Genomic DNA, 25,226 nt, shown 5'->3' with positions numbered 1-25,226 from the left:
CCAAGACTACTCAAGATTTGAATGTATTAGAACAAAAATGGAGGTTATGGCAAGCAGAAAAATCAGTTTATTTCAAATATTTTCCCTAAAATACGTAGTGAAGCTATAAAGTGTGTTTTACCAGATTACTTGATTAATCAAACAAACTATTCGATAGATTACTTGATTACTACACCGCTAAGATAAATGCTTAAAAAATGCCTTTGTTCTAACTCTAAATCTGATAATACACATATTCACGAGTTCTATATGTGTATTGCACATCTCACAAAACGTTGTTTCATATCTGTGCAAAGTTCCCTAAGTAGAAGATGACTCAATTGAGTAGCATGACTGAGTTTTAGCATTGAATTATAAAAACAGTACTATACGTGAACTATACGCACATGACATTTATGCTAATAGCAAGTTGACACTAAGCAAAATAAAGTTGTTAAGCAAACATTGTATTTTAGAAATAAATAAGTTACATCAATAATTTAGGTAACAGGACTGTCCTGAGACCCCTACTTAGTCAAACATGATGGAATATACAGAAAAATAAATGAGTGACTTTATTTTGGACTATTAGAGGATCTGAATGATGCAACTTCTTGTGGACCATGTGACCAGGAGAATATTCCACATTTTTAGAGGGGGCACTTCTTGTGCCTCTGAATTATTTTTTGTTACCCCCAAAGAACAACTTTATTAACACTAACAAAAGATTTAAAGTTCATCTATTTGCCTGAAAGTTAAACAAAAATCATTATTTAAACTATAAACATTTTTTGACCGACTTGAACCGTTTGATACTGAAAAGTACAAATAAATAAACTCAATAAATGAATAATTAACTCAAAGTGATCAGCAACATTAACTCAGGAGCACAATGTAATATATGATCTACAAAACAAAAATTAATGAAACAATTTGTGCAGATTTTTTCTTTTACCAAAGTGATGAAATCAAGATTAATGGCTACAAAGAAAATGTTTTGTAGTGCACAGCTTTTCTAAGCGGGGTTTGAAAAATTATACTGATAAAGCATGTTTGCCGGGGAAACAAGTCAGCAGCGAAGAGACGTCACTAACTGATGCACAGAGGAGTGGTCCACCCTGGGTCCCGAATTGGAACAGCTAGCGCGTCCTCCGTGGTCACCTGATGACCTCTCCACGCAGGAGAGGGGGGCAGAGCAAATAAGAGAGACGGCAGATGAACTGGTCTAAAAAGGGGGTCTATTTAAAGGCTATGGTATACAAATGAGTTTAAGCTGGGACTTAAATGTTTCTACTGAGGTAGCATCTCTAACTGTTACCGGTAGGGCATTCCAGAGTACTGGAGCCCGAATAGAAAACGCTCTAAAGCCCTCAGACTTTTTTGGGGATCTGGGAATCATTATAAGCCACAGTTTTTTTAACGCAAATTTCTTGCCGGGTCATATGGTACAATACAATCAGCAAGATAGGATGGAGCTAGACCGTTTAGTATTTTATACATAAGTAGAAAAACGTTAAAGTCACACCTTAAGTGCACGGGAAGCCAGTGCAGGTGAGCCAGTATAGGTGTAATATGATGAGGTGGCGACTTGTCCAGGGTGTACACCGCCTTCCGCCCGATTGTAGCTGAGATAGGCTCCAGCGCCCCCTGCGACCCCAAAGGGAATAAGCGGTAGAAAATGGATGGATGGATGGATGATTACAGTTTCTTGTCCTTGTCAAAAGTCTAGCAGCCGCTTTTTGTACTAACTGTAATCTTTTAATGCTAGACATAGGGAGACCTAAAAATAATACGTTACAGTAATCGAGACGAGACGTAACGAATGCATGAATAATGATCTCAGCATCGGTGGTGGACAAAATGGGACAAATGTTAGCGATATTATGTATGAAAGAAGGCTGTTTTAGTAACACTCTTAATGTGTGACTCAAATAAGAGAGTTGGGTCGAAGATAATACTGAGATTCTTTACAGAATCGCTTTGTATAATTGTTTGGTTGTCATCTGGTAAGTTGGTATTATTAAATAGGTGCTGGTGTCTAGCAGGACCGATAATCAGCATTTCCGTTTTCTTAGCGTTAAGATGCAAAAATTTGCTGGACATCCATTGTTTAATTTCATTTAGACACGCCTCCAGGTGACTACAATCTGGCGTGTTGGTCAGCTTTAGCTTTAAAATATATTAAATGTTAACATTTGTATTTCAAATGTAACCTTCCTCTGGTTACAGTATAATGTCAACACAACCATAGAAAACACTCAAACAATCAGTGTAAACAACATTTTAAAACCACATTGAGCACTTAACAGTAGCTGCGTTTCCATTACACCTACAAATGCGCAAAACCCAAATATTGCGATAACAAACTGGTAATAGAAACACCCATGTTTTAAAAAAACCTCTGAAATATCGCTGAAACATTTTAACACTCTCATGCGATGGTTTTTCAGACGTTTCGGTTTTGAAGTCGCAAAAGCATGATGGAAACACTTTTTTCGCATTTACAGGGCACCTAAACACCAGACATGACGGTTCCGTGAATTCGTCATTCACAATTCTCTCCCAAAAATTCCTTATTCGTGGCCGCTGTCATACGCCTTTGAGCGATCACCCGATCACAGTTCCAAAACCATGGAATCGCAAAGCGTCCATCTTTCTCAAAGTGGAGTCTTGCGGGATGAGATTTAATTAGATTTACGGCTCATCGCAAAACACCCTAAATTGAAATACCTACAAATCGCAAATGTACTTTGTTGAAATTTTTGAAATATCGCTTTTATTTAGCCAAAAACTGCAATGGAAATGCAACTAATAACCTCTTAAAATTAAGGTAAAAAATAAGGAATTCGTAAGAAATGGTAAATAAAGTTTAACAAAATAGTGCAAAGTGTGAAAATGTAAACAGAGAAACCTGAGAATAAATATTTTCTGGAGTTTTAATGCCAAGAAGTTACGGCTGTGCTCTAAAGGGTGAGCTCGTCTAGGGTGTTGTCGAATTAACAGTCTTGCATCATTTGAAAAATACCAAAACATCTGCCATACTGTCAAGGTGACATTTCCGTTTTTTATAGTCAATTTATTCGCTTTATTCAGCACTCCTTTTTTAGTTTCTCTTCTCACTCCATGCAAAGAATCAACTGTGGGACAAGCTAATGCAACCGAACTTGATAGTTGATAGTGTTACCCGATTGGCTGTTAGCGTGTCAGTCTTACTGACTAGTGATCACTTCCTTCGTCGCTTGGTTACCAGAGAGTGGGGGCCTTTGTTCGTGTAACCAACCTTGCTCAGCAACTTCCGGTTTCTTCCAACATAATAGAAGAAAAAATTATCAAACGTTATATCGCGATATTAGACTTAGACTTCAACTTAGACTTCCTTTTTATTGTCATTCAAATTTGAACTTTACAGTACAGATAAGAATAACATTTTGTTGCATTAGCTCATTGTAGTGCAGGATGAAATAGCAATAAGGTGCAGATATGATCAAATAGATTACTGTACAGATGATTGTAAGATACATCTTCAGATGCACTGGGACACATCATCAGTGATATGCCTGAGATCACCGGGGGTTTCGGGTCTTTCAACATCATACCCCCTCCCTCAGATGACCCAGCCAGGGTTAATCAGACCCAGCTTGTGTCCCAATAGCATTGGCCCACAGTTTGCTCCTCCTGATCCAAAGCCATCTAGAGGCTCTCTCTGCTGCCCCCATGGTGGCCTTGATGGCCTTCCTTTTACCATCACCTGTGATGCCAAATAGTGTGAACATCTTGCACAGTGAGCGGCCAGCAAAGCCTCTACACCCCACTTCAATGGGCTCGCAGCGTGCCTTCCAGCCTCCTCTGCGGCATTGCTCGACTAGCTCCTGGTACTTTGACCGCTTCCGCTCGTTTGCCTCCTCTATGCGATCCTCCCAAGGAACTGTCAGCTCTATCAGTAGCACCTGCCGTAAAGATTACTGACGTAAGCATAATGTCTGGCCTCAACGAAGTTGTTGTGACATAGTCTGGAAACTTGAGCTGCTTGCCCGAGTCCACTCGAAGATCCCAGTCCAATGCTGAGGTGAGGAGCCCGGCTGCTGGTTTGGGCTGTGACTGTGGCTGCTCTCCAGCCCTGACAAAGGCAATTCTCCTCTTGCCAAGTTGTTGCTTGCTGCTGTTATTTTTGGCCACGGCTTTAGCTATGGCTACTAGTGCAATATATTGCACTTTTGCATATGCATCCACGTTTATGGATGTATGTTGTATTGTCTTTATATTCCAGTGAGTTAATCCATTTTTGGGGGGAGTTGAGGGGATTATTATGATGCGTTCAAGAGTCTTACGGCCTGAGGGAAGAATCTGTTACAGAACCTGGAGGTTCTGCTACGTAGGCTGCGGAACCTCTTTCTAGAGTCCAGCAGTGAAAACAGTCCTCGGTGGGGGTGGGAGGAGTCTCAGCAGATTTTCTGAGCCCTGGTCAGGCCGCAGCTTTTTGCGATCTCCTGGATAGGAGGAAGAGGAGTCCTGATGATCTTTTCCGCTGTCCTCACCACTCTCTGCAGAGACTTCCAGTCTGAGGCACTGCAGGCTCCAGTCCAGACAGAGATGCAGTTGGTCAGTCGGCTCTCTATAGTGCCTCTGTAGAATGTGGTAAGAACGGGGGGAGGGAGCTGTGCTCTTTCCATCTGACGCAGAAACTGCATCCGCTGCTGAGCTCTTTTTACAAGAGCTCCGGTGTGTAGGGACCAGGTCATATTGTCAGTTATCTGCACCCCCAAGAACTTGGTGCTGCTTACGATCTCCACTGCGGTGCCGTTGATGAAGAGTGGACTATGGCTGGACTGGTGCCTCCTGAAGTCGACGACGATCTCCTTGGTTTTGTCCACGTTCAGGACCAGGTTGTTGGTTCTGCACCAGTCAACCTGATGTTTCACCTCCTCCCTGTAGTCCATGTCGTTGTTGTCACGGATGAGGCCCATGACTGTTGTGTCGGCCGCATACTTCACAATGTGGTTAGTGGTGGACCTGGCGCAGCAGTCATGGGTCATCAACGTGAACAGCAGCGGACTCAGGAGGATGCAGCCCTGGGGGAGCCAGTGCTCAGGGAGATGGCACTGGAGGTGTTGTCGCCCACTCTCACAGACTGGGGTCTGTCTGTGAGGAAGTCAAGCAGGGGGGTACTGAATCCAAGGGGGCCAGTTTGCTTACCAAGTGCTGCGGGTGTAGCCGGCGTAGAATTCCCATGCTACCGAGGAGGTCCAGCGTATACGCATTTTTTGGTCTAAAACTGTTCAATTTATTTACATCTAAAATTGTCTGGTGGTCGTATGTTACTATGGAGTGACTACGCTGGAAGTTAACTTTGAAATATTTCAGAATTTACCGATGTATTTGCCAAAAGAGTTCCATTACTACCACGAGCCTCTGCAGCTGCAGCCGAGCAGGGTGCCGCCATCTTGAGATATATACTAAAACTTAATCTTACATACATGTGCTTTTCAGTCCCCTAATGGTCGTGGTGATCAATTCCAGCTAAACACATTAAAGTTACACTGGGTGTTTTTGTAGCGCATATTGCCTACCGCCTGAATGCAGCTGAGATAGGCTCCAGCACCCCCCGCGACCCCAAATGGGACAAGCAGTAGAAAATGGATGGATGGATGTTGAACTGTTTGAGAAATTTCAAGTCAATTCGACTGATAGAGGTCAAAGCAACACAGTAGGGGGTGCATGTTTTGACAAATGTTCAATATTTCGTGATCAGCGTTTTGCTAGTAGAAGAGTTAGCTTCCACATGAAAAGACCGTACATACACACATTATGATGATGCAGTGCACTGCAAACTGTACATCGTTATGACTGTATGGTGATTTATATGCTGATTCTGCAGACAGCTGAGGTTGCCCTGGCCAACCTGAAGAGCAAATATGACAGCGAGAAGGCCATGGTTAAGGAGACCATGATGAAGCTCCGCAATGAACTCAAGGCTTTAAAAGAAGATGCCGCGACCTTCTCCTCCCTCAGAGCCATGTTTGCTTCAAGGTATGCACTTATCAAAATGTAATTACATATATTCAGATTTTTCATTTAGTTATTATCGTTAGTATACAGTACGGGCCAAAAATTTGGACAGACCTTCTCCTCATTCAATGCGTTTTCTTTATTTTCATGACTATTTACATTGTAGATTGTCACTGAAGGCATCAAAACTATGAATGAACACATGTGGAGTTATGTACTTAACAAAAAAAGGTGAAATAACTGAAAACATGTTTTATATTATAGTTTCTTCAAAATAGCCACTTGCTGTAATTACTTTTTCGCACACTCTTGGCATTCTCTCGATAAGCTTCAAGAGGTAGTCACTTGAAATGGTTTTCACTTCATGTTTAATATTCTAGTTTCTTCAAAATAGCTTTAGCTGTGCTTACTGCTTTGCACACTCTTGGCATTCTCTCAATGAGCTTCAAGCACACCTGTGAAGTGAAAACCATTTCAGGTGACTACCTCTTGAAGCTCATCGAGAGAATGCCAAAAGTGTGCAAAGCCGTAATCAGAGTAAAGGGTGGCTATTTTGAAGAAACTAAAATATAAAACATGTTTTCAGTTATTTCACCTTTTTTTGTTAAGTACATAACTCCACATGTGTTCATTCATAGTTTTGATGCCTTCAATGACAATCTACAATGTAAATAGTCATGAAAATAAAGAAAACGCATTGAAGGAGAAGGTGTGTCCAAACTTTTGGCCTGTACTGTATGTGTCTGTCTATCAAATAAGACATCATACAAACAAGCATGAATATGGCAAAGGCACAAGGCATTGTGGGAAGCGTCTGATGTAATATTCATCTTCCATCTGGAAAGTGCATTTGACTCATGGTGAGCACATATGTCTGTGCGTTCCTAAAGAAGAGGCTAGATGGCACCCCCTGCTGGTGGTAAGGTTAATAATCTCATTTCCTCCTTGTCTCCTTTCAGGTGCGACGAGTACGTGACGCAGCTGGACGACATGCAGCGGCAGCTGGCGGCGGCCGAGGACGAGAAGAAGACCCTGAACTCTCTGTTACGAATGGCCATCCAGCAGAAACTGGCCCTCACGCAGCGTCTGGAGGACCTGGAGTTTGACCACGAGCAGGCGCGGCGCAGTACGGCCACACTAGCGGGGGGGAAGAGCAGGACCAAGGGCAAAGGAGCCTCTTCCAGCCATCAAGTATGTTGAATTGTAACTGTATATTTGTTTATGGTAACTGCTGCAGCTATGAATTCAGCAGAGGGCGCTGTCTGTAGTTGTTTGTTTTTAGACACCTAGTGGCCACCATAATTCATGAAGTTAATGCAGCTGGGATAGGCTCCAGCACCCCCCACAACCCGAGAGGGACAAGCGTTAGAAAATGGATGGATGGATGGATGGAAGTTCTAGACCAGGGGTGTCCAACACATTTTAGCTCATGGGCCGCATTTAGGAAAATCCCGTATTTTCCGCACTATAAGGCGCACCTAAAAACCACAAACTTTCTCAAAAGCTGACAGTGCGCCTTATAACCCGGTGCGCTTTATATATGGATAAATATTAAGATTCATTTTCATAAAGTTTAGGTCTCGCAACTACGGTAAACAGCCGCCATCTTTTTTCCCCGTAGAAGAAGCGCGCGGTGCATGCTGGGATATGTGACGTTTCATTTCCATTTGTGTGTTTATGTAAAGACCCCAAAATGGCTCCTATTAAGTGTGTTGTCTGTCTAATTATAAATAATGCAGACGAGGCGTGTTAACTGAGTTCTCAACGTTTTCTCACAGCGTGCTCATAACCACATTCGAACTCCCAGCATACAACAACGCTTCTCAGGGCTACCGCGCATGCTCGTAACTATCGTTGCATGCTGGGTAGTGTAGTTGTTATATTTGCTAGCTCATAACAGCACATTGAGAGACACGCTTACGCGCTTAATTCAATACTCGCCGTCATTCCGGGTGGATTGACAAAAGACCTCCAGCCGCTAGATATTGGTGTCAACAGGGCATTCGAAGCTAGACTGCTAACTGCGTGGGAACAATGGAAGACAGAAGGCGAACACACCTTCACTAAGACGAGGAGGCAGCGCCAGACGACGCCAACATCTGCCAGTGGATCGTAAATTTGCCCAACTTTTCACTTCGGACACCGAAGACGAAGGATTTACGAATGAAGAATAACTTCAGAAAGTGAGCGCTATGTTTATTTTGTGTGTTGTGACATTAACGTTCGAGCAACATTATGTTGCTATTGCTCTGCACTATTTTGAATTTTACTATGTTTGTGATTGCACATTTGCGTACATTTTGGGAGTGAACAGAGTTGTTAGAACGCTGGTTTTTAATATATTATTAAAGTTTGACTAACCTATCTGACTGTTTTTTTGACATTCCCTTTAGCGCAGCGTAGGCGCGGCTTATAGTCCGGGGCGGCTTATTGGTGGACAAAGTTATGAAATATGTAATTCATTGAAGGTGCGGCTAATAATCCGGTGCGCCTTATAGTGCGGAAAATACAGTATTCCCACAAGGGCCGGACGGGTTAAATCCTGGCATAATAACTTAAAAATACAACTCTGATAACTTCAAATTTTCTTTTTTTTGTTTTACTTCGCCCCAAAATAGAACAAGCACATTATGAAAATGTACACATCACAAATAATCCTCTTGACAAAACACTTCAAGTTAGTTGAAAATTCTAAGGATAAAAATCGGTGCCGTTTCAAAAACTCCATGAAGAACACAATGAACTTAGACTTAATCTCAGTGTATCTACAAAGCAATTCAACTTTAAGTCACAGCACATCTAGCCCTTAAATAAAAAGTATTCTATGATCAACTACCTCAGCTCAGTGGCCTTGTGGTTAGACTGTCCGCCCTGAGACTGGAAGGTCTTGAGTTCAAACCCAGAGTCATACCAAAAGACTATAAAAATGGGACCCATTGCCTCCCTGCTTGATTCCTGAGCGTGGCGCATGCTGCTGCTCACTGCTCTCCTCACCTCTCAGGGAGTGAACAAAGGGATGGGTCAAATGCAGAGGACACATTTCACCACACCCAGTGTGTGTGTGACAAACTTTGAGACTTTAACATAACTTTAACTCATTTGTCATTTCTCAACTCAACAAACCATACAAACTGAGGTACAAACTATTCAAGAGGGTTGAGTTACTCCCTGCCTTCTAGGCATTACTGTGTAACGATAGGAAAATAAAATCTGTGCAATGTGTGAACAATTTCAACAAAGCAACAATAACAACTTTAAAGACTGACAGTATTGCAGCAAATCACACTGTTCACTTTCTTTAAATGTACACAGAAGACAATCATTTTCACAGAACTATATCAATGTGCAGTGTCTCATGCAGCATTTTAAGTGGGGTTACCAATTTTACTCCCGTTTGTTTTATGTTGGGTCGACGCTTTAGAGTGTACCTCTTGCTTGGTATACAGTATACAATAAACTATTTGCTTGCCTAACAGAATTACTACAGCGACATCCAGTGGACACATTTAGAACAGCAGTTTCTCTCATTTAAAAATGCAGCTCAATTTTACATTTAGGAAACTCGCAGGCCGCGTTGAACCTGTTCGCGGGCCTGATGCTGGCCGCGTGTTTGACATCTCTGCTCTAGATGCAGTAAATTGAATGACGTGGACACGTTTGTTACTGGATACTTTCTAACAGGCTTCTCTGCCTTGGAGACGTCGTATGTGTAAGTAATATGCAACTATATATACCTGTTTATATTGACAAATGTGCTGTTTTAGACTGAAATATTGTTCAATCAAGGACACTTACTACATATGTCTACCGCAGGGTTGTCACACGTACGGCCCGTGGGCCGGATCAGGCCTGCGAACAGGTTTTATCCGGCCCTCGGGATGAGTTTGCAAAGTATAAAAATAAGCCGGAATTTTTGAATGAAAGAAACAGCTGTTCTAAATGTGTCCACTAGATGTCGCAATAGCAATTATTTGTATCTTTGTAGATTATGCTACATATGTATAGAAAATAAACCACATGTTCACCAGTCAAGGAAAATGAGCAAACTACATAAATAACATCCTGTAATTTGATTTTCATATCATTTTTTTTATCTTGATAGATTGAAAATTAACACCAGTGAGTTGACTGATGAACATGATCACATAATTTATTCAGAAAGTATGAATAACGACAAATAAAGATAGAATACTATTAACCGCAACATGGAAGTGTAAAAAAAAAACATCATTATGATTTGGAGATTTTCAGAATGTGCTTGTTCTATTTTTAAACAAAGAAAACGATCTGAAGTTGTCTTTTTTTTTTAAGTTCTCGTGCCGTGATTTTACCAGTCCAGCCCACTTGGGAGTAGATTTTTTTTCATGTGGCCCCCGATCTAAAATGAGTTTGACACCCCTGGTCTAGCGTGTGTGCTATTGTGCTTGGCTGTTGTTTACCTGCTAGCTCCTAGTAGCCTATAGCATACCATGTTTACCTTTTGTAAATGACTTGATTAATATAGAACAAAAGATCAACCTTGTGTGCTTATTGGAGGACATTTAGATGTTAACTGGCTGTCCAACTTTGCAGAAGTAAACACGCTGCAGGACTGCTTTTGTCAGACGTTTATATGCAAGTTTATAAAATCCTGGGAAGAATGATATGAACAAATGGTGAAAATGACCTTTTTGTTAGCGTGCATGTAAATCTGCACTGCATAGTAACTTCTCTGCTATCAATCAGCAGTTGATTAAAAAAACAATTCCTCTGCTTGTCTATCCTTTTTTTTTCCCCACAGTAAATCTCCCAAGTGTCCTTTAGGAGTGTGATCAGTGTGCAGTTTCCACACCAGCGCTCCCGATATACTCACATGTTCCACGTCCCGCCTGCACCAGATCATATACCACACGACAAGGGCCTTGTTTTAAAGTGCCAAAACTCCGCAAGCTGTTTTGTTGCAGCATCAACTGTCCTTGCAGTCTTCCAAGAATGGACGCCACTATGATGACTGAAACAATGAAAAGCTCACCAGTGTTGTTACTTGGAGAATGCGTTGCCTGTGTGTGTGTGTGTGTGTGTGTGTGTGTGTGCGTGTGTGTGTGCGTGTGTGTGTGTGTGTGTGTGTGTGTGTGTGTATATGTGTGTTTCCCTGACTCAGCACTTTGTGTTTTACTTGGTGGTGCTTTTTTTTCAAAGCTGCTTTTTAATCTTTTTTAGTATTATGAAATATTTCTTTTTACAGGAAATGCATGTTCATCCACCAGGTTTATTTTAGTCCTTGAACTACTTTGTAAGTATTTATTTTGTGTCAGGAAGTCACTTTATTATATTATTTTTATTCTCATGCAGTAAACCTGGATTTGTAACACACTGCTTGGAATAATGAGAAATGAGGCTCATTTGTATTGGGTTGATTAATCATTATTAAGCTATTAAGGCTTAATAGAAACAAAAAAAATGTTGTTCAGCATAATCTTCAATAACAGACACAGGACTTTGAATTTATGGTCCTAATTCAATGTGCTACAAAGTGGGTTCTCCTCTATAGTCAAAGTATGCTTGTCATTGGTAAGTAATAATGCAAACTTTATTTAATGATTTCTAAGTTAAGGTCTGATGTTAATAGTATTCATTCCCAGAAGAATTTTAATGTATTTGTTTTAATACAACTTTTTTTTAATGCTTTGCTTTGTCTTATAAACAGTTCACCTACAGTGCCATTATTTTGTGTGATGATTTAAGTGCAATTTCCAGTAGTGGAGAGGATAAATCCTAACCATGCCAAGTAAAAATATGTTACACAAAGTTTTTCATTTTCTTTCTGCTGGAGCCATGTTTTGTTACAATACCGTATTAACAGTTCTTGTTCAGTTGAACGGAGACAGATGGTCAACATTTCTTGAATAATCGTGGTTAAACGCTAGCAAAAGTCCTCACTGCAGAAAACTGCTAACAGTGCTGACTGGTGATGAAATAAAAGTCATGTAACTCACGCTGTTATGTCCTGAAGTGTTGTTTATTGGAAATGTGACGTTTGCGAACAAATCGAGTCTCGAACGGCCCTTTTGAAGAGAACGTGTTACACTTGGGTCGCATGTTTATGTGCGGGTCGTTCTCCCAAGATGCAGCAGGAACTCCGGAGGCAAGGTGCAGGTAAGACAGTGATTTATTGTCCATAAATCAGTCAACGTACCAACAAACAAAACAAAGCAAGCGTGCCGACAGCACGGGGAACTAAGGCGAAACTTAGCACAGGAATCAACAGCATGGGTGACAAAACGTAATGTTGCACGAAGAAAACAAGACAGCCAGACCGAGTGTGGCGAAAGGCAGGAATAAATAGCTCTCTGATTAGTGCCCGGGAGCAGGTGAGCGTCCCAAACACTAATCAGAGGCAGGTGAAAACAATCAGCTCCCATGACAACCAAGAAACACAAACCCAGGGGTACTGAAACAGAACTAAAGGAGTCTTAAACTAAAACAAAACATGATCCGGGCAACGGATCATCACAGAACGAGCTTGATCTAAAAATGTATTCGCCCCGCGGGAACGCTTATGCTTTTGGGCTTGGTCTGTCCACAACTGATTACTACACGTAAACACTTGCATTTGTGGTTATCGTAAGGATATGAGTTTGAAATTATTCTAGCCTTTATCATGTTCGATAAATAACAGAGTTGGTCATTTCTGTGGTAATAATGAGATTGTAAAGGAGTATTACTGTTGATGTGCTAAAACCTCTTTGTTTATAAGCTACATACAATAATAACTGTTCTTTGTTCATGCACATAATAAATATTAACCTTCCTGTTATGCTATGGGTCAAATTGACCGGTAAAATTTAAAGATCTTGGAAAACTAGTCAAAAGTATTTTTTTCTGTATGAAACTTCTTCTGCTTGTCTTAATTAGTGAAATAAACATACAATATAAAAATATTTGCATGTTTATATCACATATAGATACTTTTCGGGTCAATTTGACCCAGCAGTCAAACTGGAGATAAAAGGGTGTCAAAAATATTTTATATTTCACCCCAAACCCAAACACAGGTGTCACAACTTTTGACGAGAAACATTTATGTTCTCGCGGGAGAACTCCACGCACATTCAGTGGACACACAACAGGGTAGTGGCAAAACATATAAAAGATTCTATGCAATGTAGTCGTTCCAACATTACACTCTTGTCAGGCAGACCTTTACAAAATAAGCAGCAGAAGCACAATGATGAGAGTGCAGGATGCTCTGGAAGTCATTACTGATAATGACAGTGAAAGATCATCTGGAGCCAAATTCTGATTCTGATTTTGAACCAGAGGATGCTATTCCTTTTCCTTCAAGAAAGACATTCATGTCAAAAATGGTGAAGTCCGGTGATCTTCATCCCCAAATATGCGTCAGGCAAAACTTGTCTGCAGAAAACACAGTGACGACTACCAGTGACCCGTGTGACTGACATCAGGTCAGCTTTTAAAGCTGGTTGTGACAGATTCAATACAGAAAATCATTCTGTCTCTGGAGACTTTTCAAATGTTCTCCAGAGTTGTCAGGAAGTGTCGGTGATGAACCCCAAGATGCAGAGATGGCAGGCTTGATGCAAGAAAACATGACTTTTAATGTGAAAAATAAAATGCAGGAAAACAGGCAAACTGGAAACAGCTAACGGGAACCAGCATACAGGAAACAGCATACAATACTCCAGCACTGACTGGAGGGCGAGGCAGGTATAAATAGTAGCCGGCTGATTGACACCAAGTGTGCCAAGCTCCCAATCAGCCGCAGGTGAGGGGAAACAGGGCTCAGGGAGACAAGCAGTAAACTAAACCAAAATAAAAGCGCTGACAGGAAATAAAACACAAACACAGAGGAAAAACTAAAACATAACCAACCTGTCAGTAAGTAATCCAATTTAAGACATTTTAAAGGTAGGTAGCCATTTTTTCGATTAACAATATTACATGTTATAGGTAAACAACACCATTACATTAAATATTGGTGTAGAATAGTTAGTAATGAAATATAAACAATGCTTGTATTCCTTCAAGAGAGTTTCATATATGATAATAAGTATACTGTACTGTAAACGTGTGGAAGTAAGAATCTGAAATCAACCCCAAACAACATCTTAGTGGTTCCAAATAAATTGTTTGATATTGACACATACATCTCCTTAGCGCAGACCTGGGTAAATTAAGGCCCGGGGTCCGCATGCAGCCTGTTAAGCTTTTCAATCTGACCCGCCGGATATTCCCAAATCATTTTTTTAAAATCTTTTAGATGGAAACTATCTAATTAGTTACTATGGTAATCTAAGTCACAGCAGCTCAGACGAGGCACCAAGCAGTGTGAGTGGGGAGCGTTTCCACAGAGTGTTTCCAGAGCAGCCAGCCTGAAATGCGGGTGTCAGGGACAGACGTGGAGGGAGATTTTCAAAGTAAGTTCTAAAGCTTAGTGATATACCAGATACATCAGATTGTAGGTGTGAGCTGCTTTTTTTTGTTTTTTTTTCTTATCAGAGAAATTGTGTAAAATGCTGAATACAGGTAGATGATCACCGATGTCATTGAGTAGTAGTTCTGCTGTTATTTGATTCTCCGATTGATTGGTGAAAATGTTATCTATTTGTGGCAAAGTGTACTGTTTTTCTGGTTGGTTTTGTGATGAGGCGAAAGCAATTATTGCTGTACAATCCTGTTATAAAATCTGTTGTTTTGGTACTGTCCATGGGGTTCAGAAGATTAATATCGCACACAATATGGAGCTTGTTTGACTTACTAAACAAATAATCCATTTTATGATTCAATGTGTCTAGACATGATCCAGGCGTTCTATAAACACAACTAACATATATATATATATATATATATATATATATATATATATATATATATATATATATATATATATATATATATATATATATATAAGTGACGTGCAGTCACTAGAGGCACTACAGGCGGGGCCTCACCTGCCATCATGGAAAGAAAAAAAATGTATTAAATTGTTATATGTATTCAGTGATTATACTATAAAGTTATTTTCCATTTAACTTCACCAGTTTTAGATTATTTTTTATTCAAAATCGCTGAATTTTCACATTTGCCGTTCAAATACTGAGAAGAGATGGTGCGGTGATCAGCAGCCAGTTGAGGCACGTCACTCAGTTGTGCCTCAACATGGATTGCGCAATGACTCGGCTAACTGATGGCCTGCTGTGCAGTGAGACCGTATTGCTATATGAATTATATTATACATTTCCATAGTTTAGTTAGCTGAGGTATATAATGTACAGTGTATTTTGTCAACAACTGTATGTGTGTAACGTATTTCTTGTGCTGAGCAATCATAAAACTGCTGCGAAGACGCACTGGCTGATGCTCGCAGTATCTCCTGGTGCCGGTTAACGCACCCCCCGACGGGAGCGCCACACCAACCAAAGCCACACCCAAACCCTCCACGTGCAAGACCGAATCCACCCAAAAAAACTTAACAAGAAGCCAAAAAGTGCAAAAACAACATTGCTCGCGCTGGAGGAGCCGTACGTGAACGACTGCAGGGACACAACATTAGGTACACCTGCAGACTGCAGCACGGATTTCATATTTCATTCATTCACAACGCCTCCAACACGAACACCACTGTTCCCGCACTTATAAGTAAAGGTAAGACCATAATAACCTTTTTTTAATTAAATGTGTTTTTGTGTGCTACAGTTTGTATGTGTAAAGTTAAAGTTAAGTTAAAGTACCAATGATTGTCACACACACACTAGGTGTGGTGAAATTTGTCCTCTGCATTTGACCCATCCCCTTGATCACCTCCTGGGAGGTGACGGGAGCAGTGGGCAGCAGCGGCGCCGCGGGAATAATTTTTGGTGATTTAACACCCAATTCCAACCCTTGATGCTGAGTGCCAAGCAGGGAAGAATGCTGGTATGAGCTTTTAAACATAACCCGTTAATTGCTGCCAATCAAATGGTGAATAAGATACTCTTTAGGGTTCATATGTTTGTAAATCTGACTGTGATGAAGTCAGTGCCTCACCAGCCATCAACCTCACCGCACGTCACTGATAGATATATATATATATATATATATATATATATATATATATATATATATATATATATATATATATATATATATACATACATATATATATATATATATATATATATATTGTCGGAGGCAGATATTTACATATATCCGAATTTAAGTTGTACTTCTTTTATTTCATAGTCATATTTGAAAACAGCTCGTGTTTTCCATTTCTTTTCTTGCTGCTCTGTCTGCAAGTAAACTGTGTGTGTTAACCTTGAGTTCTTTGGAATGTGTTTTGACTAGCATTTGTTTTGTCTACAGAGAGGGGACGAGAGAGAGGGTTGTGGGATCGGGAGGACAGACCATTTTGGCGACACGATAGAATGTTCTATGCTGGACTGGTCTCAAAAAATATATCAGCAAAGCTTTGCCAATATATTACAAAATGCCTATTCTGTCTCTGGTGGTTTTACCAACTCAGCTTTAAGTGTCGTAAAGAGCTTGGGAGCGACTTGTGACTTGAATTCCCTGGGAGGAACAACTGGTCCAAAACGCAACAATTTGGGGTCCTCGTCCGGGCGACACGCTGAGAATTGGACACCTCTTACACTCTTCTGGACAGACTCACGAGTGGCCAAACATAAAACAAGGTAAGCAGAGCCTTTTTCTAAAATCTGCTTTAGGAGTCTGTCTTGAAGTATGTAAGTCAAACACTGTTTGTACCCCAGACACAGAGTGGACATTTTGATGGATTGATTGCATTTTTGCCTTGTCCGCCATTACATAAAAAGTTGTAAATAAGTGGTCAACTCGTGTCATTGTGTCTCGACTACCGTGACGGGCAGTTTCATTGACGAATAAACTAATAGTTGGGTGTATCTCACACTGGATCATTGGTCGTCGCCTAAATGAGTAACGGGTTTGAGGCCCTTCGTACTGTACGATAAATTCTGAGTAACGGGTTTGAGGCCCTTCGTAAGATAAATTCTGAGTAATGGGTTTGAGGCCCTTCGTACGGTACGATAAATTCTGAGTAACAGGTTTGAGGCCCTTCGTACGATAAATTCTGAGTAACGGGTTTGAGGCCCTTCGTAAGATAAATTCTGAGCAACAGGTTTGAGGCCCTTCATACGATAAATTCTGAGTAACAGGTTTGAGGCCCTTCGTAAGATAAATTCTGAGACAAAAGACACAAGGGCCACGGAGTGTGACAGATAAGAATGTGATGGCGGTTGGGGAGAAAGTGTGATGAATGTACTGTTGTCAACAATGAAATTAGCAGGTAGAGTAAATTAAGAAAAAAAAAGGTTTCTTGAAAGGGTTAAGAGGGAGTTTACAATACTCGAAAAGTCGTGAACTCAAACGTTTAGTAAATTAAGAAAAGTAACTGGAAGTTTTATGGTAAAGTGAAACGCAGAGAAAGAGCTTTCGTGCAGTTTTTTTCTTGTGTGTGTGTGTGCTGCTGGGTGTGTGTGTGTGTGTGTGTGTGTGCTGAGAGCATAAGCGTGCTTGTGTGTGTGTGTGCGCTCGCTTGTGTGTGAGTGTGTGGTGACGGTGGAGTCCGCGGGGAGAGACGGAGGGGGGGAACAAGGTGAATTAGATAAGGACATGACTCGAGCATGTCGTGCATGCGAGAGACTATTCAAACGACCCACCCAGACTTTGACTAAGCCAACGCCCCCTACTCAAGTGCCAAGAGAGGGAGGTACTCACACGCCCTCTCTAAGACATCGGCTCAAATTCTTAACCCCCTCCTTTGCACGTCTGACCATTTTCCCCCAGTAGATAACAACCTCTCACGTGCACAACAGACATTCTTGAATAATACACAACAGAGACAGACTTTGTGGTCTCCTGTAACCGCTAAAGGCTCGCTGGAAGGCTACATTGACAAACAACCACATGACCCACATGCATACAAGACACGCTCCAAAAAGGTACAAGGACATGCATATCCAATTTTTCCTGAAATTAGTGGCCAATTTCAAAATATAAGACTTTTGCTGTTGCAGACATGCAATCCATTGTTGACAAACTCCCACCTGTGTCTGAAGGAGGGAGTCTTTGGCTTAACACGTTAGACAAACTAACAGCGGGATACACTCTCTCCGTAGCAGACTTTAGAGGCATTTTGTATCATTGTGTTTCCACACAAGATGGCCAAAATAAGGAACAACAAGCAGGATTATTGGCTGAATCTTCGACTTCACCGGTAACACCGTACATACATAAGAGGCATAGCTACTGCTATGCGCAGTCTGTTTCCTCTTCCGTGTCAAAATGCCACTCCTACATATCGGTGGAAAGATGGTGAGTCACCTTATGTATTTATAGACCAAGCTAAAGAGCAGTGGTCACGTGCTACAGGTGTGCATCCCAGTAAAGAAGGGGAACACCGACAGTTTTTTAGACGAGCCGTACTGGACGCAATGCCAACTGTGGTGAGACGCAGGATGGATGATAACCCTGATATACACGGTGCCAAAAACAACACATGTCAGGGACATCTTATTCATCACATGCAAAATTGGACAGAGCAGGATGGTGGTAGAGTAACAAGGAAACAACTACTTAAATTACAGATCGCTGAAGATGAAAAGTTAAAAGAACCAAAAGGTCAAAGATCAGCTAGGGTATATTCAGCAGTGGGTGACCTTGCTTTTGAGTCCCAGCAGGTGGAGGAAAGAATCCTCAACAGACGTGCGACCAGACGGTTGGACTCGGGTGGTGGACACGGTGCTTTAAGGCCAAGACAGGGTGAAAACTGTTTCATCTGTGACCAGCCGGGTCACTGGCAACGTGAATGTCCTAACTCCTCTGAACGAGACAGGCTCCCAATTGCAGCCAAAACATCATACAGGCATGGCAAAGGACGCCCAAGGCAGAAGCCCCAGCAGGAAATACAGACAGGCCCCCTGCTGGACATAAGTGTAAACGGACAATGTTATCAGTTTGTGATTGACACTGGTGCCACCCACTCATTTCTGAATGCAGAGGTACCAAAGAAACTGTGTGCTTCCTTTTTGAAGGTCGAAGGCTTTGCTGAGGTCACAAGAATGTTACCGGTCACCAAACCTCTTCCGGTTCAGATTGCTGGACTCTCGTTGAAGCACCCCTTCGTGGTTGACCTGCACACACCTTGCCTAATTGGTAATGACCTCCTTTACAAACTGTACCCTGACATTCAATATCGCACAGAAGGAACCTTCCTGGTGTTACCTGACGGCTCAACCACCAAGCTGCGACACCACTACCAAAGCTCCTCCATGAGCTCGAACCACAGCCTGAAACACCAGAAATGGCTGACATCTCCAACTGCTCTATCAGTGAAAACCCTGGCTGACTGAGATGCTTCCGTGTGTACCGCCACCCGACTCGCCTCATGTTCATGCCAGGAGGCCTTTGACTCCTTTATATTTATATATGTTGGAACTCAAGGTGTGGCTGCTCATGTTGACATATCTTTGCTACAACTAGCATAGTATAAGATGGACACAATTGCTGTCCCACATTGTTCCCTTGCTCTTTGCCCCGCCTACATAACCAAAGACTTAGGTCCAATGATAAAACACGGCGTAGCTGCCACTCATTGCACCGACACCCAAAACCACATTTTCCTCTTGTTTAAGTTTTCTGTTAAACACATAGCTATGGGCTGCACTTTGGACACCCCGGCTGTAGGCTACGAGGAGCTAGCAGCTACACAACAGCTGAGCTAAAACGACACATTACATTTAAGCATATCAAAAAATTATAGTTGCTTATTACATACACACAGTCGCCATGACAGAAGTCTGATAGAAAGTATTCAGTAACAAACGTGTCCGCATCATTCGACTTTCTACAACATGAGCTTGACTTAATTTGTTATTGTGGCCACCAGGCGTGGTAAAATTTCAAATTACTATTGCGAAGGCATCCGCCATAAGGTTAGTATTTTTCTAGTATTTGTGTCGATATAAATATAGGCATATTTTGAAGCTTTCACCATATTGAATACGTTACATAAAATAAAGGGTTTAGTTGAGTTTGAGTTATTTCTGATTTCGCTAAGGGGTCCCCTACCCTAATACCACCCTCCAGTGGTCCACAGAGACTGAAATTACTTTCATTGACCTCAAACATGACCTGTCCTCCGCCCCTGCTCTTGCTGTACTTGACTATTAGCTGACCTTATTCTTAGATGTTTCTGAAAGTGATAGTATTACTGACACAGTCTCTTTTTCAGAAACAGAAGGGGGAGGAGGTGAGGGTGGATTCAGACTCTTGGATTCAGACTCCGTACAACAAAATAGCTTTAACAATATTCCTGTGGGTAAGAAGTTATAACTAAATTGTTGTAAGTTTGTAAATTTAACTTGAAAATAGCCATTTTGCACATCGATAGTAGTTTAGTAAATCAATTTGGAATATGGAGGAGGTGAGGGTGTACCGTGTATAGTTTTTGACTTCATTGATATGATCAATCCGGTGAAAGGGAAAAGATACTTGCTCACTTGTGTTGACAATCACAGTGGTTGGCCGGAAGCAACCCCAACCTCAAAAGAGGATGCAAAATCAGTAATTAAATGGCTTGTGAATGACCTAATTCCCCGACATGGTTTCCCCAAAAAGATTAGGTCAGACAAAAGCACCCATTTTAAAATTACTCACTTAGCCTTGGTCGAAAATGCTCTTGGACTAGAACACAGGTTTGGTTTGGGGTACCATCTTCAGTCCCAAGGTAAGGTTGAAAGGATGAACCAGAACATCAAAAACGAATTGGCTAAAATCTGTGCACAGACCAAATTGGATTGGACTGACATGTTGCAATTAGCGTTAATGATCATTCGAATGTCTGTGAATAAAACTGTTTTACCGCCCTTTGAGTTTTTCACCCTATGAACTGCATACAGGTCAGCCCTTCCCAGGATCAACACCCCCCTGGAAGAAGGAATCAGCGTAAAACCAAAATGGTATTTTACACAAAATGCAGAATTTGTGTGCCAGTTCTTCTGTACAGATTCGAGGATGACAGCCCGCCACTCCAGATTCCCTTCCGTCCACTGAGAGGGTCAAGATCAAGGTCATCAAACGCAAGTGTACGGAGCCCAGGTGGAATGGTCCCTTCAAGGTCGTGGTACGGACGTCCCACGCCCTTCGACTAGCTGGTACAGGGGACACCTGGTACCACCTCTACCTCCGCACTCCCGCGGAGGAGCCTGCCACGGAAGGGGCCCAGAAGACAACGCTGAGAGACACCTCCGTCCGTTGAGCTGCCGTCTACCGTCGTGTAGATCTTCCAGATTTTCTATCTACATTACTCTGAACAACTTCTATATTGTATACCATTGCTTGAGACCAGTCCATAGGCGAAATGTTTCTTAGTTTTTCTTGCTTGTTTTCAGCATAACTATTTGCGTTGTTACATTAAGTGAAAAGTTTGATGTTTATCCCCGTCTCGTTACCTGAATTACTCTGATTTTGATTTCTGAAAGGCAGGATGTTATACCCAGTAGGATTCCCTGACGGACTGGTGTTTGGGCTTGCTCTACTGACCTTGTGTCTCAGTTCTTCCTTCCCGACGACAGTGACTGACAAGTGTCTTAGAACGTACGGCGGACTTGAAATAGACTGGGTCAAGGGGGACAGCAAGACTTACTTTTTTGACCTGTGCAGTGTGATTAAGTGCGAGGGGAAAATTAGTTCTTACCGTGCTAGTAACCTCTACCTTTGTTACGACTCAAACCTGAACTATTGGTGTCGGATGCGGACAACATACTCTGGTAAGTGGTGCCCCTCGTGGAAGCAGGTAACCCACTACACAGGGCCCTTAGACTACCATGACCCTTTATATGCCAACATACCTCCACAATTCAAAGTTATTCTGAGAGGGATGACCTTTCAGAGGAACTTTGATCGGTCCCAGAACCCCCTTTCCCTTACAATTGCCAGAGCAGGTGTTATGCTTACAAAGGCTCTCACATCTGTGTATACTAAAGACATCACCATCGAAGACCTGGTAGCTTTGACCTTAGGAGCAGGTGCAGGCAACCTGTGGCTTAGGTGGATGACTAGCATGGCTAAGAGCCAAGACCTGGGTGACTGTGTTGCTTGTTCCACTGGACGTCCCTTTCCCCACACTTACCCCGCCCCTTTTAAGTTGACTGACACTAATGGCTCAAACTGTCTTATCTCCTTGTTTTCTGAACCCACACCGCCGGGTTGTGATTTGTTGGCTAGTGTGTACCCTCCTGTTGACAATTTCACCCGACTTCTTCCCTTTGTGGCCCAAAAGCTGAAATACACGTGTTTTCAATTTACAAGACCCTCAACATCCCCCTACAAATTGGGTGAAATTACCCCCTCCTGGTGCACCACCCTGATAGATGGCTCAAGGATAGGCCCTTGGGCACGAGCTGACTTATTCTGGTATTGTGGGGAGCACAGATTGTACATTAGAATCCCGACGTCAGCCATTGGGCTTTGTGCTATGGTTAGACTGGTCACCCCAGTCACCCTAGAGGGTACCAAATTAACACCCCTTGGAACTCCTGTTTCAGCGGCCTCTCTAACTTCCCGCAGAAGACGCCATGTTTTATCTCGGAGGAGTGTAACGGGCTCCTTTGATTTGATGAGAAACCCTGAGGGTGTTTACTTTGATGCAATTGGACAACCAAGAGGGGTCCCACCACAACATAAATTGTGGTGTGAATCCTGTGCAGGTTTCGAGAACCTTCCTATAATTGGTGCTATTTTCCCTGTGACTGCTACTAAAAATGTAGAACGCATTAACTATGTTTTTTATAATCTGTTGAGACTGACCAACCTGACTCGTGATGCTGTTGAGGGGCTTGCTGAACAACCTGGGTTTGCTATGTCCCTGAAGGGGGTCAAGCAAAGTGGTGACTTTCGAGAGATGCTAGTTTCCTTCCCTGAGAGTGACGACATTAAATGATAATAAATGATAAATGGGTTGTACTTGTATAGCGCTTTTCTACCTTCAAGGTACTCAAAGCGCTTTGACATTACTTCCACATTTACCCATTCACACACACATTCACACACTGATGGAGGGAGCTGCCATGCAAGGCGCTAACCAGCACCCATCAGGAGCAAGGGTGAAGTGTCTTGCTCAGGACACAACGGACATGACAAGGTTGGTACTAGGTGGGGATTGAACCAGGGACCCTCGGGTCGCGCACGGCCACTCTTCCAGTGCGCCACGCCGTCCCACATTGACATAGATTCCATCCGTTTATCTCCCATGTAACTATGCTTTTAATTTTTTACTAGCTTGCTCAAAGAGGGGCGTATTTTAGAAGTGTTGTACTAGTGATAAAGATCTTTTTAGAAGACCTGAAGGGGGAATTGTCGGAGGCAGATATTTACATATATCCGAATTTAAGTTGTACTTCTTTTATTTCATAGTCATATTTGAAAACAGCTTGTGTTTTCCATTTCTTCTCTTGCTGCTCTGTCTGCAAGTAAACTGTGTGTGTTAACCTTGAGTTCTTTGGAATGTGTTTTGACTAGCATTTGTTTTGTCTACAGAGGGGACGAGAGAGAGGGTTGTGGGATCGGGAGGACAGACCATTTTGGCGGCACGATAGAATGTTCTATGCTGGACTGGTCTCAAAAAATATATCAGCAAAGCTTTGCCAATATATTACAAAATACCTATTCTGTCTCTGGTGGTTTTACCAACTCAGCTTTAAGTGTCGTAAAGAGCTTGGGAGCGACTTGTGACTTGAATTCCCTGGGAGGAACAACTGGTCCAAAACGCAACAATATATATATATATATATATATATATATTTTTTTTTTCTACTTCAATTTCTACAGTTAAACATTCAAAGACTCCAACAATAGCAGTTGATTTACTATTAATCTTCCTACAGTTTAAATCTGGATTGACAAAAAGTGCTACCCCTCCTCCCCTTTTTCCAACTCTGTGTCAGGATTCTCACTGACATTTTGGTTATGTTATGTTTTTTTCTCTGTGTTTGTTTTATTTTCTGTCAGCGCTCTTATTTTGGTTCCTTTTCCAGCATGTCTCCCTGAGCGCTTGTTTCCCTCACCTGTACCTGATTGGCAGTCTGGCACACCTGTACGCTGAACACTTCCGACTGTTTGCTGTCTCCAGTTCTTCCTGTTTCCTGTTTCCTGTTTGCTGTCTCAAGTTTGCCTGTTTCCTGGTTTCTGGTTCGTGTTTTCTTTGCATTTTGTGGACATTAAAATCATGTTTTCCTGCACCAAGCCTGCCATCTCTGCATCTTGGGGTTCATCACCACTACTTCCTGACAGAATACTCCAGCCAAATACGAACACTGCAGTGATTTCTATGGCGGAGAGGCTGGACAGGATGCTGGCGCTGATGACCGAATGGAGATGTTTTGCCTCCTTTCAAGCTCCCTCTCATCCATCCCTGTCATCTGTGGGCCTCTTAGGGGTCGTCTTGGATCCGTCCCTTGAGGGGGGCTATGAGTAGCTGTGTAGCTGGGGAGGTACAGCTACTTCTAACTCCAGTGGATCTGCCGCAGTTTCCGCCATCCACCCCGGTGGGACTACAGACGCCGTCATCCACCCCGGGGGGCCTTTGGATGACATCAACCCCGGTGAGCCCTCCCACGCCGACAGACAAGACGCCTGCTCCTCTGACTCCGCCCACGCCGGGAGACAAGCCGCCTGCTCCTCTGGCTCCACCCACGCCGGCAGACGAGCCGCCTGCTCCTCTGGCTCCGCCCACGCCGGCAGACGAGATGTTTTGCCTCCTTTCAAGCTCCCTCCCACCCATCCCTGTCGTCTGTGGGCCTTTTAGGAGTCGTCTCGGATCCGTCCCTTGAGGGGGAGGGGGAGCTATGAGTAGTTGTGTAGCTGGGGAGGCACAGCTACTTCTAACTCCAGTGGATCTGCCGCAGTCGCCGCCATCCACCCCGGTGGGACTACAGACGCCGCCATCCAACCCCGGGGGTCTGTGGACGACACCAACCCCGGTGAGCCCTCCCACGCCGGCAGACGAGCCGCCTGCTCATCTGATTCCGCCCACGGCTTCGCCAGCATTGTCGCCTCTTCGACCTCCAGCTGGCCTGACGCACGGTCGGCCATCAGGCGCCGGCATGCGGCCCTCTCGTCGGCCACGGATGTGGCCATTCCATGGGCGACCGCCATGCGTTCAACTCGCCGTCGCAACCTGACTCTACCCTGCAACTAGATTTGTGGCCCACCGTGACTTTGGA

General features: G+C 42.7%; 1 protein-coding gene across 1 annotated transcript in view; it reads left to right on the top strand.

Moving 5' to 3' along the window:
• bicd2 (bicaudal D homolog 2 (Drosophila)) overlaps positions 1-11,959 on the top strand; it is a 41,402-nt gene extending 29,443 nt beyond the window's left edge. Inside the window, exons 6-8 of the mRNA XM_061932715.2 lie at positions 5,855-6,006; positions 6,945-7,176; positions 10,766-11,959. Coding sequence (XP_061788699.1) covers positions 5,855-6,006; positions 6,945-7,176; positions 10,766-10,768 — 387 coding nt within the window. The 3' untranslated portion in view covers positions 10,769-11,959. The remainder of the gene's footprint in view (positions 1-5,854; positions 6,007-6,944; positions 7,177-10,765) is intronic.
• The last annotated feature ends 13,267 nt before the right edge of the window (positions 11,960-25,226 follow it).

Source organism: Nerophis lumbriciformis, linkage group LG38 (assembly GCF_033978685.3).
Source record: "Nerophis lumbriciformis linkage group LG38, RoL_Nlum_v2.1, whole genome shotgun sequence".
NCBI classification, from domain to species: Eukaryota; Metazoa; Chordata; class Actinopteri; order Syngnathiformes; family Syngnathidae; genus Nerophis; species Nerophis lumbriciformis.
This window is presented reverse-complemented; position numbering and strand designations above follow the sequence as displayed.